At 43.9% G+C, this 20,192-nt stretch overlaps 1 protein-coding gene across 2 annotated transcripts in view; it reads right to left on the bottom strand.

Annotated features, from left to right (window-relative positions):
• Window positions 1-53: 53 nt before the first annotated feature.
• CLTC (clathrin heavy chain) overlaps window positions 54-20,192 on the bottom strand; it is a 70,672-nt gene continuing 50,533 nt past the window's right edge. The window contains exons 20-33 of one of the 2 annotated variants that reach the window (XM_066634897.1): window positions 18,029-18,212; window positions 16,624-16,816; window positions 14,779-14,936; window positions 14,236-14,400; window positions 13,651-13,758; window positions 13,381-13,548; window positions 12,576-12,725; window positions 11,323-11,454; window positions 10,455-10,565; window positions 9,343-9,513; window positions 8,849-9,070; window positions 7,085-7,105; window positions 2,729-2,804; window positions 54-1,538 (exon numbers count right to left, since the gene is read on the bottom strand). In XM_066634897.1, coding sequence (XP_066490994.1) covers window positions 1,414-1,538; window positions 2,729-2,804; window positions 7,085-7,105; window positions 8,849-9,070; window positions 9,343-9,513; window positions 10,455-10,565; window positions 11,323-11,454; window positions 12,576-12,725; window positions 13,381-13,548; window positions 13,651-13,758; window positions 14,236-14,400; window positions 14,779-14,936; window positions 16,624-16,816; window positions 18,029-18,212 — 1,984 coding nt within the window. In that variant the 3' untranslated portion in view covers window positions 54-1,413. The remainder of the gene's footprint in view (window positions 1,539-2,728; window positions 2,805-7,084; window positions 7,106-8,848; window positions 9,071-9,342; window positions 9,514-10,454; window positions 10,566-11,322; window positions 11,455-12,575; window positions 12,726-13,380; window positions 13,549-13,650; window positions 13,759-14,235; window positions 14,401-14,778; window positions 14,937-16,623; window positions 16,817-18,028; window positions 18,213-20,192) is intronic. The other variant, XM_066634898.1, reaches the window with a different exon arrangement.

Below are 20,192 nucleotides of genomic sequence, written 5' to 3'. Positions count from 1 at the left end.
TGCTCTGCAGCTGCCCCTTGTTTGCACTACAAACATGACAGTATTCAACAGCATTGAACATTGAAGTCAATTTTATTTTGAAGCTAAATATATTAAGGCAACTTAACATACCTATAACATGATCTTTTGTCAAATTTTAAACTGGAAACACTCAAAACTACAACCCTAAGCTGGTTTTCACCTGGGTAAAAGATGCTGCCATTGGCCCAGCTATAGCCATCTGTTGAAGTGCTATCATCTTTCTCCCTGTCTGGTGTATAGTCCCATTGAAATACACATTTCTTGTGTCATCTCTTCAGTGCAAGACACCTACCCATAGTCTCCTTAGTAACAATTTTGGTATTTTGCTAAGTTGCTGGTCCCTCCCTTTGACCTTAACACTGTTCAACCTTTGAGGCCGAGCACACATTGTAAGAGGAGTTGCAATACATACTGAAAAACTACTACTATAGAGTATGTCCACAGTCCAGTAATTTATTTTTTCTCTTCAATTTGAGTCATTTTAAATTGCACAAACAAAACTGAACAGCAATTGGTTCCCCTCCCCCCACCATCCTGTTTGAGTTCTCTCTCTCTCCCCTTCTGTACACTCAGGAAAACAAAGTGATCTTGAACACCACAATATCCAACACACACAACCTCAGGGCAGGGTTAGTCAAATACACGCAAGATTGGATTCATGGTGCTCCCTCTTGTTCCTCAATAGAAAAATGGTCCCCACAAGAAAGCACAGGGTACAGCACAACAGAAGGGTTATTTGTTACATGTGGAGTGAGCAAACACTAACGCTCTCTATGAGTAACTGGAAAACCTGCATAGGTTAAAAGAGGAACAAAAACTCCTAGGCTTGCTGTTTTTAAATTCAGGAAAGGTTGTCTGTACGCAAGTTCCACCCCCCTCCCCGGCATCGCTAAGCAATCCAACTGGGGTAAGATATGTTAATTAGTGTTTCAACTCCAAATACAAATAATTCTCTTGTTTAGCTTTTTCCTCCCCCTTCAGAATACAGAATGAGACTTAAATGCATTTTAGATAAGACAGTACATATTTTTGTAAGCTGCTCACATACACTGAACTTAGAGATTCAATAGTAGAGTTTAAACATTACAGAGTGCAAATTGGAAGTCACAAGAGACCAGGTTTAATGTCAATAAGCAGTCTTGCAAAAAGAGAAAGCCCACTTGGAACATTTAACTATTCCGGGGGGGAGTTCTAAGTGAAATGGAATGTGAAAAAAGGATTATGCATAAGTGGGATCCAAAGACCTTGCACAGGGAGGGGGAGAAAAACAAAACACAGTCCTTCATAAAGTAAAGGTTACAAGGACACAAGGCTTTTCCCTGTTGAGTTGAGGTGGGAGGGACAGTGGAGTTTCAACAACAAAACGATGCTAGCTCCAGACTGACTTGCTTCTTACATGGTGTACCCAAAACCAGGTTGAGGTTGCCCATATGGAGGTGCAGTGTAGCCATAGCCAAAAGGTGCTTGTGGGGGAACAGCGACACTGGGACCTGCTGTCAACATGAGTTGGGGCTGACCTGGAGACAAGAGAAAGGGCAAATTGTTAACACAAGAGCTGCCACTCATTCAAGTCCAAGTTAACTTCAAAATTCCAGCTCATCAGTAAAATCTCTACACAAAAAAAAGTATACACTTCGATGTTCTCTCTCTTCCTCCCTCTTCAGTGTGTGAGGGCGGAATCCCTGTACCATGACAGAGAGACTGCCTCTTCTAAAATGGCATCTACCTCGCTCTGTAGTCAAGACTACCTAGTTACTCCAAATAGTGGTCTCCAACCTTTTTTGTGGCACAACCTAATAAATGAAGTATGAAACTGAGGACTCATCACCAATCTCACCCCCTCCCAGAACCTTACCTACCCACCCTACGACTTCCTGCCCTTACTATGCCCTTCCAGCACTGTTCAATGTAACTAAATATTTATTAGAAAGAGCAGAAAAAGTTACTATGAAGCTTGACATTAGTGGAAACAGTTGCCAAGAACCTGAGCAGGACTGGGACACAACCTTCTGGTATGTGAAGGGGAACATCAGATTTCTCCCCTTTTACATGGTAGTGCTCTAGTCTAGTGGTCTTCAACCTTTTTTGTTCCTGTAAGTTGCTGCAACTCCACAACTGAGGTTTCACAACCACACTGGGGTCCCGACCCCAAGGTTGAAAAACATTTTGATTTAGAGCAGTGTTCATCAGCTCATTTTACCTCATTCCCATAGCAATTGTTACATAAAGCTTTCTACCAAACCAGAGAGAATGATGGAAGTCACTGCAATGAAAAGTTCTTCTCTATTTACTGATCAGCCACAAAAAGGCCTCAGCAGAAGATCGTCCTGTACAGGGTGGTTTGCTTGGGAATGGGACCCTTAATGTATGCTAGCCCCAAAGCTACCGAGACCTTTGAGAGGTCAAAATCAGCACAGTGTAAACATTGCTCCTAAAAACTGGCAGACAATGAAATCTTCTGAGTATCAGAATACGTGCTTTGTTGTCTGCCCCAGCTTTTACTTCTGCAAATCTTGTACTCCCAATTCTTGGAAAAAGTTCAAAGGTGCAAAATGGCAAGTTTTCTGCAGGTGTCTCCCCCTTATCTTCTTTTGCCTCTGACTGACAGGTTGAAGAACCAACAATCATCCAAGGTCTAATGTGGCAATGGTCTGCCCTTATTAAGCCCTACTGCAGATCAGTGGGAAAGCCAGTCACAAGTTGTTACCATAAACAATGGGCTGCGTCTCTGTAGCTTGCTCCTCCTCTTTCCTCAGAGATTCTGAGGCATCCAGCTTGTCCACCTAAAAAAGAAGCAAACCCAATAATCAGAAAAAGCTGCATGAAGCCCCCTCCAATTCTGTGTTTTGGGGCAGAGAAGTGGAAAAGCCTTCAGTGGGTGTGAAACAGTCAAGAAAGGAAACCACTTACAGAGTTTAAGCTGGGGGGCAGCACGGGGTGTAACAGCAGGACTGCTACAAGGCTGTCAAACATACCACCATAAGGTTGGGAGAAAAAGTAAAGTTTTGTCCTAGAGATGTCCCCCTCCAGGCTGGACACTTGGTGTTCAAGAGAACCAGCTGGGAAAGAGGAGACAAACACACAACCAAGCAACAAACTGACTGGAGTTTAAATACAATATGTGATTGAGATCTCCAGGGAAGCTAATAGACTCCTCTGAAGCACCACCACCTTGATGAGTTATTGAACTTTTTCAAGCTGTTTGTTCACTGCCCAAGCCTAGCTGTGACCCATTGCTATTACTTTTTAACCAGTGGAACTAGTACTGATAATGAGACTTTGCAGTACGGCAGGTGGTACTTTTCCCCACTGCCATAATGATCACAGTACTTCCTCACTTGGTCTAACCCTGCTGGAAGTGGAGATGGCTGAAATGACGGTGCACCAATGGGCAAAATGTGGCTGTGTCTGGCCCTCCCAAGAGGAGCACAGTTTGGGAAGAATGTGGATAGATGCCTCAACTGTGATGGAAAGCCACCCACTTTCTGGTACCAGTAGTTGTACCTAGAAAAGTGGTATGTGCACGAACGAAGTCCAACCTATCAGGTCAACCATAAAGGGAGACTGTACCAAGCTTGTCTCACAGGAGGGGTGACATAGGAATCCATTAACATGATTAAGGGCCATGCCCTCACACTGTATTCTTGGATATGTGGGTGGTCTGCCAAGGCAATACCATTACTTGACCATATTCCCAGCTTGCAGTTCAACTCTTGCTACCAGTGGATTGGCTTTGACTCACTCAGGCCACTTGCTATAGTTCTGCAGAGACAGAACATGGGTTCAGTTTGGTTGTGCTGCAGACCAAGTGTACCATGAAGCACTCTACCCAGTTATTTGTTGGAAATTCAGAGAGGCGATAGGAGTACTTTGTTTAAGTCTAAGAATTAGGTGGTTTATGTCTGGGATTTCAAGTTAAATGCTTGAAACTCTATGCCTAATAAAGGTTCATTCATTCATTCAAATGCTTGAAACAGTCATTGTAGTTGTATTTTAAAGTATACCGCCCCCATGATCTGCACTATCCATTCCTTACTGTACTAAAGGTCTTCAGCAGGGTCCAAAAGCTATCCTTTATATACTGCAGACGGACAGCAGACTGAGACAGCTGCGTGCCAGATTACAGGAAGATTCAGTATAATCCTTCACTTCCATCCTCTGCTCTTCCTCCCTAGCCCTCAGCCTAGATGCAAGAGTCAGAAGACTATGGACTGTTCAGCATTCAAGGATTGCATGAAGTTTCCAATGAATGGACTATGCTACAGCCAGCTTGCATACAGTTTCTAATGCAAGTTTATACAAGCCTGGCAGCCTCCATGTCATACTAATGTTGATGTCTTGAATAATGTACCTATTCTGATGGTTATAGGATTTAGAGGGACACACAGGGCAGGTGTCTGGCCTTCTTCCTTGCCTGCTGGTAGCGTCAGCTTCTAGCATTTCCTACTCCTACAAACCAACCCCCAATTTGGAGAGCTGTTTGCTATTGCTGCATAACTAAGTCTCTAGCTATGAGACTCAAGAAATTGTTCCTGCAAACACACCATGACCACACGCGAGACATATGGAGCCTGTTCCTCTCATTTACTTTCAAGATGGCCTTCAGGCTAAAAGGAACATCCAACATATGCCCCCTCCCCACATCTCTAGAAAAGCTACTCCATGAGTCAACATGCTAGGCCAATCTGCAACACAGACACCTCAAAAGAGAGACAGAATGATACAGAAGCAGGAAGGCCTGACTATGAGAATCAGGCCTGCTTGCTCAATGCTGTGTTGCTCCCCAGCTTTGCAGACTTGACACAAGAGCCAACTTATAGCATGTAGACTAAGAAGGCTGCATGTGTACTGCACTGCATGTTTAGATGTAAAAACTTTATTCACATGTACTGTAAATGTGAATGTGACCAAGAACTTAAACAAGTCCCACTATTTTTCAACAGGTTTGATGCCCAGCCCTCCTCATTTAGTTTTTACTGTACTCCTGATCTGCATAAAGTATGCCTCTGGGAAGCAAAAACTATCACTCACGGTAATAGAAGTCACAAGAGTTTCATAGTTTCAAGACATACTCTAAACTTTGGCCTAGGTTCAAGCACCCACTGGCCTATGCAGCAGAACAAAACAGCAACAGCCACTTTCCTCAGAACTAAGCTCCAGCCAACACAGATGTGGCTTAAGGCCAACCACTTTGTTAGCCTGCTCCCTGAATGCTTCCATAATGCCAGATTTCTTGCTACGTGCAAAGGCTACAACTAGGTATTTTGGTTTTTTTGCAAGGGACACTAATAACTGGCTGGAATTTACAGTACAAGCTACTATACGGGGAATGTAGTTCCCACATAACCACGGTTTCTGGGCAGTGGCGCCATCTCATTTATAGGGAAGGATTCCAGACTAGATACATAGGGTTAGGTGAATAATGCACAAGCTGAAGGCCAGTAACTAAGCCAACCCTTTCCAAATTCCAGTCTGTACTGAACAGATCCTGCATTCCTACATCAATCAATGCTTCCCAGCACACAGGAATTTACAATAAGTAGAGAACCAGAATAGCTGGGAGCGTTCGAGGTGCTAAAGCACAGATCCAGACAAACAGAGAGTGGATGTGGCAGCAGAACACAAGCTAAGCACAAAGTCTGCACAAGGTTGGCCAGCTTCCAGACCAGGCCAGCTTTAAGCTTGCCAATTTTTGACTCCATTCAGATGGCTATTGACAAGGAGCTTAGAACACTGTTAATGAATGCAAGCTTGTTAAGAAGGGGAGGGATGCTAAGAGAAGCTGTTCCTTATATAAGCCACACTGTTTGATGCCCTGCTGACAGGTTTATTAAGTGCATAAGACTTCAATTAAAGGCTTTTCCACAGAGACTGCGATAAGCTGCAGAAGGAAAAAAGTAAAAAAATAAAAAGAATCACATGCGGTCAATGTTATATTTTTGGTGTTATAGGTGCATGGAAAAAAGGCAAAAGAACTGAAGCAAGGAGTGAGGTTGGAAGATGGCGGCCATACAGGCTCCCTCCTACCCCCCACCCTGCCCCCAAAAAACTTCACGGCACGCAGACAACCCCCACCCTTCCCCACAGCAATGCTTGGCAGCTTCAGGGAAAGTGAGATGTACATCACAATGACTGTCGAACATGCTCAGTTCAAGAAAGCAAACACTGCAGTTCATTTACCTTTTTTCACACCACACTTTAACCATCTGGACTTACTAGCTGCTGAAGGACTTGACGCAATGCTTTTGACGCAGGCTCACAACTGGTTCCAGTGGCTAGGCAGGGAAGTGGATCAAGTATTCCAAAAAGGGGGCCAGCTTTGTTTTGCAGAGTTTTGAAAAATTTCATTCCTAAGAATACTATTCTTCCAAAACATGAAGTTGAAACTCAGAAGTCTCCGATTCTTTTGTGTTAGAACTCTAGTTAATCATTTCTGCCATTACACCAAAGACTCTTGTCACCTTACAGCCAGAGGACTAGGTCCAAGGAATTGACCTTGGCCAGGGGGAGAATTGCCAGCTGGAACCATGAGAACCAAAAGCCTGGTTAAAACACAAGGAACAGTCTCTAAGCAGCTAGTGTTTTAGTTTTTGCCTACTGTCAGCAAGAGACATTAGTAAGACTTGAGAGATCAGATACTGGATCACAGTCCTTTCCAAGGAGGCAAAAAGATGCCATTAAGTGGAGAACCAAACCACCACTTTGTTTATACAGGCCGGGGGGGGGGCAGAGAATGCCATCAATGATAGCATTTGCAACTCTTTTGCAATTTCTTGGAGGGCAGAGTTCAACATCTTGTGATCTCTCTGGTAAACTGTGATCCGACTGATCGCTTCTGACCTTCCTGGAGAATCTATTAGCCAATTAGTGTCTACTGTTTTGTCCTACAGCTATGGCTATGGTTTTTAACTTGCAGAGGCTTTAGTGAGTTTTTGTTGGGGGGGCGCGGGCGGGCAGAAAGCAGTAGCAGCAGTGTAGTAAAGGTAGGAAGGAGAAAAAACTCATGCAGATATCCTTAGACTTAGGTCTCCAGACTTAAAGATGGAAAAGAATCAACTTTCACCTTTTCCTTTATTGCATCAACCTGCAAAGGAATTCAGAAGGTGCAGCTTAGAGAAAAAACCAAACTCCATACTGAGCATTTTTTTTCAAAGGTAGAATCAGCAAAAGAGCAAGGGAGGGAGAAGCCAGTCCTCAAACAGTACATTGGAAATATTAGCTGAGAAAGCCAAGATGGACTTTCTATTCCAAGGTTGGCTGGCTTAACATCTCAAGTTACACGCAATGCAGTATGCATTAGTATGAAACTTGTGTACTAACACAGGATGTTCAACTGTGTCACAGAATTCAGTAATAAGCCATCAAGGCTGCTACTGCAGAAATTATTCCTTCTAGAATTTGCATACACAGGAGACTCCTTTTTGAAATGTAACCCTATTTCAGAGTGGATAAGATCTCAGGTATTAGAGGCCTAGAATTCAGTCAAACAATTCATCCACTGATGCATGAGAACTACTCTTAGGCTTTGTCACCTAGATCACTGTGAATAATTACTTTCTACCTCATAAGGAGGAACAAGGGACAAAATTCTGGGGAACACAGTAAGACCAACGTCTATCCACATAGTGACTACCCAGCTACTGCTGAATGCCATCACAGCATGAAGTATTTCACAAGAAACGTTTGCTATTTTAACAAGAGCCATATTGTTCATTACAATAAGCACCACAAATTTCCAGCGAAGTCCAATATGCAGAGTAACCCAACACAGCTACTGCTTGCTTTTCTCACTTGTAAAGGATGGAATCTTTCAGCAACTGTCCAAATAGCACAGCTCAGGAGAATCACCAAGTGTGTTTTAGATGGGGAGAAGGAGATGGGGCTGCTGTAGAAACATGTTATATAGGAGCAGAAACTGGGGAATTCCTGGTTCAGCCTTGCTATTTTCAGCCTCAGTCTCCGAAAGTTTACAACATTGCTGCGAAGATTTTCCAAGATTACAATGTAGCCCCTTGAAATCTATTAGACTAGTGCCACACACCACGCAAACAAGTTGAAAGCCAACTGCATAGGCTAGACTGCTCCTTTTGAAAGGATCACCTAGGATCAGTCCAGAAGTCTATCCACAGCAAGATCAACTGGAAACAGCCACTCTGGCAAGAGCAAATCAAAATCTAGCTACAGTAATGTTACTATATCAATTGCTACAGGCAGTTCTGCAAAGCTTCAGAGTGACAACACTTTTAGACAGGTTTTTGCTCAACAGCTTGGCACACACTTCAATGCCAAGAAAAGTTGATCCAGTTAAGGCAGGAGGGAGCACCCCCAGCCCTCTGGTTATGTTACAGAAATAGCCAAGACAGAACAGGCAAGACACCATTCTGTTTTTCAGAGTTTAGCCTAAGAGCAAACCTCCCTCACCACAATACACCATGCTCTTGGACACAGTCCAACACATGTACAACTTGGTGCTAAAACTGGTTGTGTGGCATGTTCTTTAAGAGACAAATGGAGTTCCAATTCCTGTTCGTTTACCATCTTTCTGTGCTCAAGGGAAAGACTACACAAAAATATGGACACTTAGGTTCATGTTGTGTTCAAACTTGAGTTCCATGTTTATTAACTACCACTCACATTGGTTCCAACAGCCTGTTCTGCAAGTTCTACCCCAACTCACCCCCATTCCCATGACTGGTTTCAGAAACAAGGAGCACCAACATGGACAGACATTCAACGAAGCCATCATGGGTGTTAGCAGCATAAGAAAAAACAGCAGAGTAAGCAACTAGAAAGGGTCTCAGGTTTTCAGTGGATTGTTGGCCCTTACCTTGCTCAAGTATTCTTTCATGACCTGAATGAAGTAGGGCATGGCAAAGTCCATGATGTTGTGCCTCCAGGCGGTTTCCAAGACAACATCCGGCCGGAGGAGATCGTAGCAAGTGAAGAGGCAAGCTCCGAAACACTCCCGCTTGCCCTCCTGCAGGAACCACTGCAACAGCTCTTCTGCCAGTTCAGTGTCTTTGGACTCTGAAGCGTACTGCATGGCATCCTGAAAGACAAAATGTGTATGAATGCCAAAGAGGTCTAGGCTCTCAGATGGTAGGGCAAATCTCAGGAAAGGACACCCATGCACAGGGGTTGAGTGCACTGGCTGAACCCCAAGGAACTCTGCCAAGTAAGAGCTTAGGAAACACCTAGCTCCTGCCACAAAGAGCAGTTAGATGGGCCCAAGTGCCTCTGTCCCAAAGCTTGCTTCTGGCCTAGATAGTTTTTTCATCCTCCCCCCAGATGAGTGGATAGTGTTCACCCCTCAAGCTCTACCTTGTATAGCCTGTCTTTCTTGCAGAGTTCAACACTCTGCTTCCAGCGGTTGTTGCCTTTGAAGAGATATGCAGCAATTCTCCTGAACTCGATTAGCTCATGTTTCTCCAGACGCTGAGCAAGGGAGATGTTGTCAAAATTGTCATAGGCATCTATTGATGTCCTGAGAGCCTGGGTGGGAAACGTATGTTTTAAAAATTGTGCTCTAGGATGAATCAGACTCTTAAAACCTGGGATTTGGGGATACTGGTGACTTGCCTCCACCTTGGGACTGCTAAATGGAGACAAAGTTTCCGGAAAGCTTGCACTTTGCCCCACACACAGAGCTCTGAATGCTATTTCATCCCTCAAATCCGCCACCTCTTCCATAAAGTCTTCAGGCCAACTCCCAGTCCCCATACCCTCCTGTAACCAGGAGTATGCATGAATATATGCCACTTGCATGTTCTTCCCGAGCTTATCCCTGTCACCCTTCCTTCCATCATCTCCCTTGTGGTTTTTAGATTGTGAGCTGTTTCGGGCAGGGACCCATCTTCTCACTACAAGAAGTATCATACACATGGATAGCACTACGTAATACAGGTTAGCACATTAGGTGCTCTAATTCATACATACTTCATTATAGAAAATCTGAAACACTTGAACAACTAAGGGAAACAATTGAAGAGATGTGTGGAACTATTCCAGCACATGTTGGTGGATGTCTGCAGATCCCTTAGGTCAAGTGATTTTCAGTCAGTGTGCCACGGCACAACAGTGTGCCATGGGTGTTTGGGGCAGGGTAATTTATCAGTAGGGCCATTGGGTATGTGAGCTGCCTGACAGCAGTATGGCATGCCTCGTCAATTGTCAAAAACCAATGGTGTGCTGTGAGATAAAAAGACTGAAAATTGCTTCCTTAATCAATGTCTTCAGCAGTATATATACACCAGTGGGGAATATTTTAAACACTTGTTCCAATTTGTAACTAGTTAAGTGGGTCAAGCAACTGTTTCTGCATACATGATATGGAGTATGTGACAAATGCATGTGTGAGTTCTAACATAACACATCTGACACTATCAAGTCTGTACAGTTTGAGGTAACCTGTAGAAATCATTCTGAAATAGTACCTGGTAGTCTTCTTCTGTAATGAAGAGGTTGTTCAGAGATTCATTCACTGCTTTGTTATTGTGATTCTGAACTGAGCGCAAGTAAGGTTTCACCAGTGGCAGCTGTTTAACCTGCAAGAGAACAAGACCATTTCCTACATGATCCAAACCAACACAGCCAGAAATTACCAGGGCTGTCAGTTTAAAGTCTAACCATTTTAAATCAATTTACTTAGCATATAAAGGCTAATGATTTTGAACGAAAACATGCATTTTTAATATGTTGATGCAGCCGTCTTCAAAAGAGACATTCCCCCCCTCTGGGTGGTGGATACCTCTTCTAAAACATGCTTTTCATCTGCAGTTAAGTGCACTGCTTAGCTAAGAGGCCCTTTTAATTGACTAAAAAATCTCCAATTATAGTACATGTTATAGCATGGGCATCAATGTATTTGGTCCTGCTGTAGTCTCATTTAAATGAACTACTGTTGGTCTATCTAGACTGGCAATATCTGAGGTTTCAAAGCAGTTTTTGCTATAGCAAGGAAACCCCTACAAGGTAGGATCAAGCCCTAAGACACATCCTTTGTACTGTAGATATTGGCCAGGATCCAGGTGGTCACGTGCTACATTCTTTGAGTTCCTCTAAAAAGAGGGGTTGGATGAAGTATGGAGGCAGCAATCCTTGCAGAGAGCAAAGCTTCTCCAGTACAGAATTGTCTTCAGCTGTATTTGGAAGCCCTTGTGGCTCTTTGTTCTCCCTGCTCTGAACTGCTTCACCTCTTGGTCCAAGAACCAAGATTGACGTGTCAAACCATGGAGACGTGCATGCATTAGGAAGTTCCCAGTAATAAACTGAGAACACCCCTTGTCTAACAGGTGCACCTACCTTGCTGAAGAAGTTGACTGCACGGGTATGGTCAAGTCGGGGAGACAGCACCATCAGCAGATCATTGAGTAGCAGGGGTTTGAATTCTAAGTAAAACTGAATTGCTTTGTAATACAACTCCACATTGGCCACCTGTGGAAGGACAGAGAGGTAGCTGTTTCCATCATTTGTGTATGTTTGCGAAGAAAGCTCATTATGACATTTAAGGTAGTTAAGACTACTTCAGGTCCAATTCATCCCTTGCCTCAACCGCATGGGCCCTGCCACCTACCCATGACCAACTTCAATACTGCATCAGTAACTGCTGTGATCATGTAGGTACTCTCCCAGTGAAGCATCCCCCAGGGGATAAGAGGAGGAAAGTGGAAAGGGACACACCATGATCATAACATCCATACATGAAGCAGCACAGATAATAGTTATATGGTAGAAGCCACAGTATAAAAGCAGCCAACCAACTGGGCTGAACAAACTAATAAAGACATTCTTGTATCAAATAATGGCCCCCAAAATTTTTGCCGTTGGAGTTCCTCAAGTCAATCTGCCACTGGCTTCGTTCACCAGGTGGAGGTAGGAAGAAGAAAATCTGATGCAAAAATGAAGCAAGTACACCAAGGAACCAACATAGATCATTTAACATGTCCCCAGACTTGCAAATACTGCACTAGTAGAAGCGCCGTTTCAAAACATTAGTTATTCAGTGTCCCTTGACATGCTGATATTCCAAACTGAAAGCCTTCAGTCCTGCTTTCAGGGCAGTCCTTCCTGGCTAGAGCTTCTACTTGGAAGCAGAGACGCTTCATTCAACCTTTACTTGGAAGATGTCATCCTGTGTCCCAGAAAACTTCGTAGTATCCATCAATGTTGATGGAAATACACCTTGCACATGTGCGTGCAATAAAGGTTACTGGACTGGACTACTCTGCACATGCGCAGACGTAGCTGGCAGTGTGGTTTTCAAGAATGGTTTCCATGCAGGACAGAAGAGCTACAAAGCCTGAGTTAAGCACCTGAAGTGCCACTATACAGGTACCCATAACATCTTACAAACTACTACTCCATCTTCAACAGCAGGCACACTTGCAACAAGATCTACTTGGAAGATCAGGCTAAGGGCAGGGATATCATTAATTCTGTGTGCTCTAGGGGGAAAAATTAGATTTCCCCTACCTGGGCTGCTGCTGTTGTTAAGCACAAAATTTAAGAAGTGGAACCAGCAAGAATGCCATTCTGTCTGGCAAATTAGGCAGTACCTTAGTGATGATATCTTTGAACTGGCCTTCCTTCCAGGCATCTGTTGGGTGGTTCATCATTGTGATGATGGCATTGTCATATTCTTCATATTTGTCGTACAAGAAGACCAACTCTGCCCAAAGGTGAGCTTGTTCAGCCGCCCTCAACACCTACAAAGGAATAAGAAGTTTTTCAACATTGGAGCCAAGGGGAGAAAAGAGGAAAGTCTCATAGGCAGAATCCAAGGCCCAACTAGAACAGCATTTTGGTTTCCTATAGCAGCCATCTGCTTGGAAATTCAGGTTGCAACGTTTTTCCCATCCTCTAACAGATGAGACAGGACCAGACCACATGGGACATTTTATCTTGCTATCATGGTTAACAGGTCTCTCAGTGCTATGCTGTATAAAATAGGACTGACAGCTTTCATCACCCCATGTGAATGATGCAGTGCACTAACAAGTATTTCCTTTTGTCAGCCAACTCCAAGCACTACACTGGAGCTAGGCCCAACAGCATAATACTCTTCTGCCAGCATGTAAAGATCTACTTTTAACAAAGACTGAGTCAATTCTGTCTGCAGCTCTCTGTTGGAGCTGCTACCTAACAGATGGTGCCAAAGGACAATGCCAGGGAAGATTAAGGACAAGATACCAAGAATAATCATGGCAACATGTGGATATTGTCTTAGCCATTACAATTTTAAATTGAGAATTTTGCACAAGCCTTCCTTGACAACCAGGATAAAAATAAGTACCAAGGCTCCTTGTTTGAGGGGCTATTGTAGTATCTGCAATCCTTATATTTGCAGTTTTTCATCATTACCTTAGGAATGTTGACTCTGGACCAGAACAGTTCTAAGTGCTCCCTCATCTTCTGTGGCTTGAATTTAGAGTAGAGAATGGCCAGTTCTGTAAACATTCCCATATGGGCACGCTCCAACCCCAATGCTGCTTCCAACATGGTTATTAACTCTTCAAAATAGCCACGGTCCTGGGGGAGAGGGGAAAGAGACAAGTTAGAGGCCAGCAACACCTAAATCTTCTTCATGAATGTGTCATGCTCAATGCAGAAATGAGTGCTTTCTTCCATTACCTGATAATAATTGATAAGTTCCTCTAGCTCATCTGCATGAACCACAATGTGAAGGCCGCACATCTGGGCCAAACGGAACTCTTTTCCATCAACGCACGCGAAGCAAACCTGAAAAGTTGAAGCAGATTGTAATGTATTTTCCTGGAAGAACTAGGAAAGCAACAGCACTCCTTTTCCTAACCCAGTTTCAATAGTAAGCCCTGCCACAAGAGCAAGGCACATAGGATTTGCCTTCTCTTCCTTTATTTTCAAGGTTTAGAAGCATCCGGAAGCATGCCATCAAGCCCAGGACACAGCTACTTATATGTAAATCGCCTTGCTGGAGACTACCAAAGATGCATGTTATTCAGCAGCCTGAATAATTGCATAGTCAAACCAGCTGCCTATGAATATTAACTATGTAGGCCATGAATGCAATAGTTATTCCCCCCCACACACACACACACTCTATTTAAACATAGCTATCACAGATGGACCTCATCCTTCTCTAGGAAATTGTTCAATTTTTTCTTCATGTCATCTAAGCTAGCGGCCTACACACATTTTGCAGTATTAGATTACACATCACACAAAGAAAACACCCACCTCCTTCCATGTGCGAGTGCTGTTTGCTTTCCGAGCCCCATCAACAGCTGCTTGGTATTCACCAAGGTGGACCAAAGTGGAAGCCAAACGACCAAAGTTGGACACATTGTTGTAGAGCAGTTTGGCAGCATCGTACATCTTCTCTTCATAGCAACGATCGCCAACCTAGAAGCAGATGTTAGTCTAAGAAAACCATTTGTCCAACCACTGAGATAAAACACTGTTCTGCATGAAAGAAAATGCCTATATGGACATACATGCACTCATTCCATTATTAAACACTGGCCAGTTTCTTACAAAGCAGCTACTGAGTTTACAAACAAGACATTGTCAATGAAAGATGCCTCCAATTCTAACAGTAATACAGACCTCTCCCACCGAACTTATCTTTGCAGCTGAAGTTACTGGACCCTGTCCAAAATCTAATGTTGACTAGCAGTAACAAAGCACGCCACTTCCCCAAGCCTTGTGGAGACAGGAGGAGCTGGACAGGAGGGCTAACACACTCCCAACATTCATGTCAAAAACCTGAGAGGCACTCACTTGCTGAATATGGGCATTGTTGGGTCCATTGATGAATTCTTCCAGCTCAGCCAAGCGGTTGGTTTTGGCCAGGGCAAAAATAAGTTCTGTTTCCACGTAAGACTCCCGGGCCTTCCTGCGCGCCATCTGCAAGTACTTCACCAGCTCTTCCCAGTTTCCTATATAGGGGAAGAGGCAGCTCAAGGTCACATGTTAAATGAGCAACCCACAGATTGCGAAGAAGTTTGCTGCAAGCCCGAAAACTCCCTGCTTTCTAGCCATTACTTCAAAAAAATGAATCTCAACCCAACAGGCTTACCCAAAGAGGGATGCCTCCCCCCAGGACAATTCCCCAGCACGTGCAATACTGGCAATAGCAAAGGGACAAGCCACCAGCGTACTGATTAATTTGTACTTAGACTTGGGGCTGTGTGTGGAGTTGTTAGAGCCAAACAGTTGCTCATTCTTACTGCATGGAACACAAGCTTCCCAAAACTGGGGGGGAAAAAATCGGGTCAGCTGAACAATCCACTCCTTTGTCACGCACTCCTTATACTGAGCGAGTCTGTTCACACATCTGGTAAAGAATAAATGCATTTCACCATGAACTTGGGTCCCTTGCCATGGGGGAGCAGCCGGAAAAGTTGCCTTTGCAATTCTCTAACTATTTAAAAGAGCAACTGGGCAGGGGGTTGCAAGGCCTCCCCTGGAGTTTAGCAGAGGAGGAAAGACTCTTCTCTCCCTACTACTTTTAGTTTATTCCAGAGAATGCAAGGAGTAAAGAAAGAGGACTTTGTACAATACCCAGTTAATGTTACAAGACCCCTACACCCTGGGGTGTGCTCTGGTGACCTACATTCTTCCAAGAGGAAGACTGGAAAGTGAAAGGAATGCTTCCTGTACAGAGGACTGCAATAAAAAACCCTTGTGTTGCCAAGACTTTCTAGTACAGTGGTTCCCAAAATGTGGGTCTCAAGCCAATTTTTGGTAGGTCATGAAACTGACAAGACAGATTAGGCTATGCGCATCAAGGGTTCAACGCAACCTGCTACCTGGGGGGAGCACTGTTGCCCAATTACCATTATAGCCAGAGGCTTAAGCAGCTGGTAAAGTGGAACTTTTTTTTAATGGGTCTCAATGCTAAAAAGCTTGGCCACTGTTGCAGTAATCAGGGAATGCCAGACCAGAATGCTCTCCCCCTTTGTCTTGCAAGCACTCCACTTGTACTGTGCAAGCAAAGTACAAAGCAAAGCCACTCTTCCATCACCAGAAATACAAGCAGAAACATGGATCAGGAAAGGGAGGCACTGGTTCTCTCCCATTTTGTTAATCAAGAATCAGAGTTCTCAGCCTGGTGTGTCAAGGAAGGAGGTGGTTAGGCAACTTTGTTAAGTACAAAACACTGCTTGAAGCAGAATTTAGGCTCTGGTGTGACTAGGAAAGGGAGAGTAATGCTGGCGATATTAGATCCTATCCTAATAGAAGAGAGGACAGAAACCCTATCCTCCATTAATCTTCCCCACACCCTTCTCATGAATATTGTTACTTCTTGCCATAGAGCATCTAGGAAAGCCACATGAATTCATAATTTTGGTAAACTGTTTATTCTTGATCTTTATAATTTTATTCCAAGTCCCATTAGGAGTCCTGTTGGTTCAGAATCCAGAGTTCAAGTTCACAGATTTTACGAACATCTAATGTGCTTTAAGTTAACTTTTTATGCAACCTGAAGTTAAAGCACTTCTAGTGTGTCACTAATCCAGCAAACACACTCTACATGGAGGTGCCAGGTTGAGTCGGTTGATCCTGGGACACCAGTTGCCCGTAAGCCAATTTAGAAGCTAGGGAAAAAAATGCAAGCCTTACCACTCGTGTTGGCGGCTTGGACAACTTCCATGTAGGATGAAGGATCATCCGCTTTGATGTACGAGTCGATTGCTTCCTTAACCATTCCTTTGTGAAGCTGAGCTTTGGCAAGCTGGCTCCACACAGCAGGTTCATTACAGCGCTCAGCAAACTCATAAGCACGATCCAAGTTCCCAATGTGTTCAATCAAAACCTGGAGAAGGGGACAACTGTCATTAAAGCACTGAGACAGTGGGTTTTTACATTCCATTTTTCATCACAGATACTCAAGGTGGCTGAACAGTGTTACCATAGTAGACACCAAACTAAACAATTACCTTAAACACAAAGAAGCATAGCACTCAGGAACACAGGTGGTTTGTAAAAGAAGAAGCTTAAGCTGCCCAGTGCAAGCAAGCTATGATGGGAACAGAGAACTGCCAGGTTCTGGGCAGAGGTGGCCTCATCTCTCTGCTTAAGGCATGACATATACATCAAGGAGAACCACCAACAGTGCAAGTCAAAACCATAGGAACACAGCATTAAACCTGTTATGAAGCCTGACCTAATTGACGCTGCTAGGACATAGAACGTACAAGGAGTACCATACAAGGAAAGCTTCAAGATGCACCCAGTGTGCTGAAGGACAGTAATATGTTAAAGGGCAATAATCTTGAAGCCTTTCTATGTAAGTGAACAGACATCGCGCCCATGTCCATTTAGCAGGGGAACAAATGGATGCTTGGCTATCTTGGATCTTGAAATCCTAGAAGTTAGTTTTCTGGAAGCACTTGGAGGTTTACCCCATCTTTTGATTTAAAGAGATCCCTTCAAATATAATACATTATGCAATATTATGTATAAGCTGAAAAGTTCTGATTGGGAGGGGAACTGGCTGAAGCCTCCCCCCCAATGTCCCCACCCCTGCTGCCCTCACAAGCCTGGTGACAATCTCAGAGGAGCTATTAATATGCTGCCCTTTCCAACTCCTAAGAGGACCTCAAGGCAGCTCACATTTGGTTTTAAACACCATTCAGCTTTTAAAACCACAGCAGGAGGTGGCAGTAAAAGAAGTGGAAGGTCTACATTTTGCTGTGTTCCCTTTTCTTCTAGGACAGACAGATGGCAATTGTAATAGGGGGAAGGCACAGTTCAGATAGCTTTCCTTCAGCAAGTACTATAAATGATGCAACTTTGCCAAAAATGAAGTGACTCGGAAGCTGTCTGCCAGCCTCTAAATTCTAGACGCAATGAGACAGGACAACTGCTAATGTGCAAAGAGGCCAGGTAGAGCAACAAATCTGGCAGCTGCTACCCAGTTGGAACAAGTGCCATCTACATTAGAAAAACAGAACACACCAGGGTTCAAAGCAGCCCAGCTTGCTGTGAAGAGCACCCCAGATCACAGACCCATGGTGAACATTACCTGCACTGCAGATGTGTTTACGTCAAACTTCCTGAAGATGGCAAAAGCCTCTTCAAAGAGCTCATTGCTGATAGCAATGTTGGCAATATCTGGAGCATCATAGTTATCCAAGCGATTGATGTATTCCATGACACGGGTACGGTCAGCCTTGATGGCCGTCAAAATGAGGAGGTTCTGCAGGTTCCTAGAAGTAACAGTGAGCAAAGAGTAAGTCACCCATCATTGTTTGAGAGTAAAGATCCAGCACTGTCCCATCAAGGTCTGGGTGCATTCTTCAATTAAGGATTTTTGGAAAGGCAACTGAGAAGAAACCTGTCCCGTACTGAGCTACATGAACCACTCCGTTTACCACCTGCAGTGAAGATCTTATTCCACAAGTCTATTGCCTCTTGAGGTTTTGCCAGGCATTTCCCTACTACTTGTATTTGCATCATAAGGACTAGAAACTTGGTTTCTTTTAAGTTACAATGAATTCTGTAATCATGAACAATTTGCAGCTTTTCAGTATTCCCACAAAAGCTTCACCACAAACAACTGATGATGTTGAGATCAGTACCGGGCCAGCAAGTTCCCAAATCCCAGTAAGCAGCACTTTTTAGTTGCAAGGAGTTCAAAATCTACAAAAAGTAACTTTAGTGGAAGGAAGGACTTTCCATAAATGTTCACTCTCCAGTGAATGAAGATTATCCTGGAGTCTTATTCCTGCTTGTTTCAGGGGCAGGACGATTTAAATCTCTGCACAAGCCTCCCAGTTCCAGACTGCCAGATTCAACAGTACTGTCACAAGGAAAGGCTTCTCCCACTGAAGGAGACCAGAGAATCATCTGCATAGCCCTGCCAATGAAGTAGGAGTAACAATCCTGGACAACCAACATTAGGAGAAGGAAATAGTACTTCCTTTCAGGACTCCCTTTGCTTTTCCCATGACTTCTAGAAGGCACTGCCCACATATGCTGCCAGAGATTCTGCATGCAACTACAATGAATACTAAAGGCTTGAGGATTTTCAACTATTGGGCTCTTAGATGTGCTGCGACCTAGAATGCACAGTTTTCACTTATAAGTTAAATAGCCTGTGTATTTCAGTTGCTACACTAGTTTATACTCCAGATATTGCAAGAATCAGACCACAAGCTGTGAATTTAGCCTATTCAAATCTCACCTCAGCCAAGAAGTAATTCAGCATGCCCCAGAGCACTATGGGGATAGATGGTGACCTACCTCCCAGACTTTATTCCTGCTAAGGGGTCAGCCCTGCTGTGCCAATCCCTTCACGTGCTGTGTGGCAGCTCCTCAGTTTTTCTGGACGCACAAATGACATCAAACATCACTGCTGGACTTTCAGGAACACCAAGCCCTGCGCTGCATGGAGCTTGGCTTTAGATCTTTAAGCTTGGTGGCTTAATGGAAACAGTGCTTCCAGGATCTTTGATAAGTTACCAAGGGCAGTTCTCAGAGTTCCTTTTCTATGGTGATTCTTTTGCCAAGACACCCCTGCTAGTGTTGAAGAGGGATTGCAGGAATGTTGCAATGTACACTCCAGTCCACCCTGTCAGGTCAGCTGAAGGGGTTGGGACAAAGTGCCGCCTTTGTCCCAAGTGAGAGGGGTGGCCGCATGGGGACAGGCCTTCCCTGTGGTGGCACCACAACTATGGCATGATCTCCCAGGGGAACTGAGAACTCATGGCTTTTCGGCGAAGGCTGAAAACATACCTGTTTCATCAGGCATTTGGTTGCTGAGAGTACCGATTTTCACTATGCAATGTTAAAATAAATGTTTTAATGCCTTGTTTTATGTTTTTTACTTGTTGCAATACTTTGTACTTGATTATGAAGCTTTGTAAGCCACCTTGGGCATTTGCTTCAGCATTGGAAAGGCAGGGTATACATTTCTTAAATAAAATAAATAAGTTCACAAAGGGTACTGGCCAGTGTCCTGAACCTCACTTTAGACTTGCAAGAAGCAAACTGAATGTCAGCACACACTAGCACTATCTTTGCAACTACAAGGAAAGATCAGTCATGGTAAGCAAGCCATTTTCAGGGGATCATCTCTGCTGCTAATCCCCTGATCTTCTAAGAAATCCTAGGTTCCTCCAGAGAAATTCTGAAAGCCATGGCCCTATAGTGCTATATGAATGCCAAGTCTTGGGAGAGAAAGAGAG

The sequence above is a fragment of the Tiliqua scincoides genome, chromosome 8 (genome assembly GCF_035046505.1).
Source record: "Tiliqua scincoides isolate rTilSci1 chromosome 8, rTilSci1.hap2, whole genome shotgun sequence".
NCBI classification, from domain to species: Eukaryota; Metazoa; Chordata; class Lepidosauria; order Squamata; family Scincidae; genus Tiliqua; species Tiliqua scincoides.
Note: the sequence above shows the minus strand (reverse complement) of the source record. Positions and strands in the feature narration are given on the sequence as shown.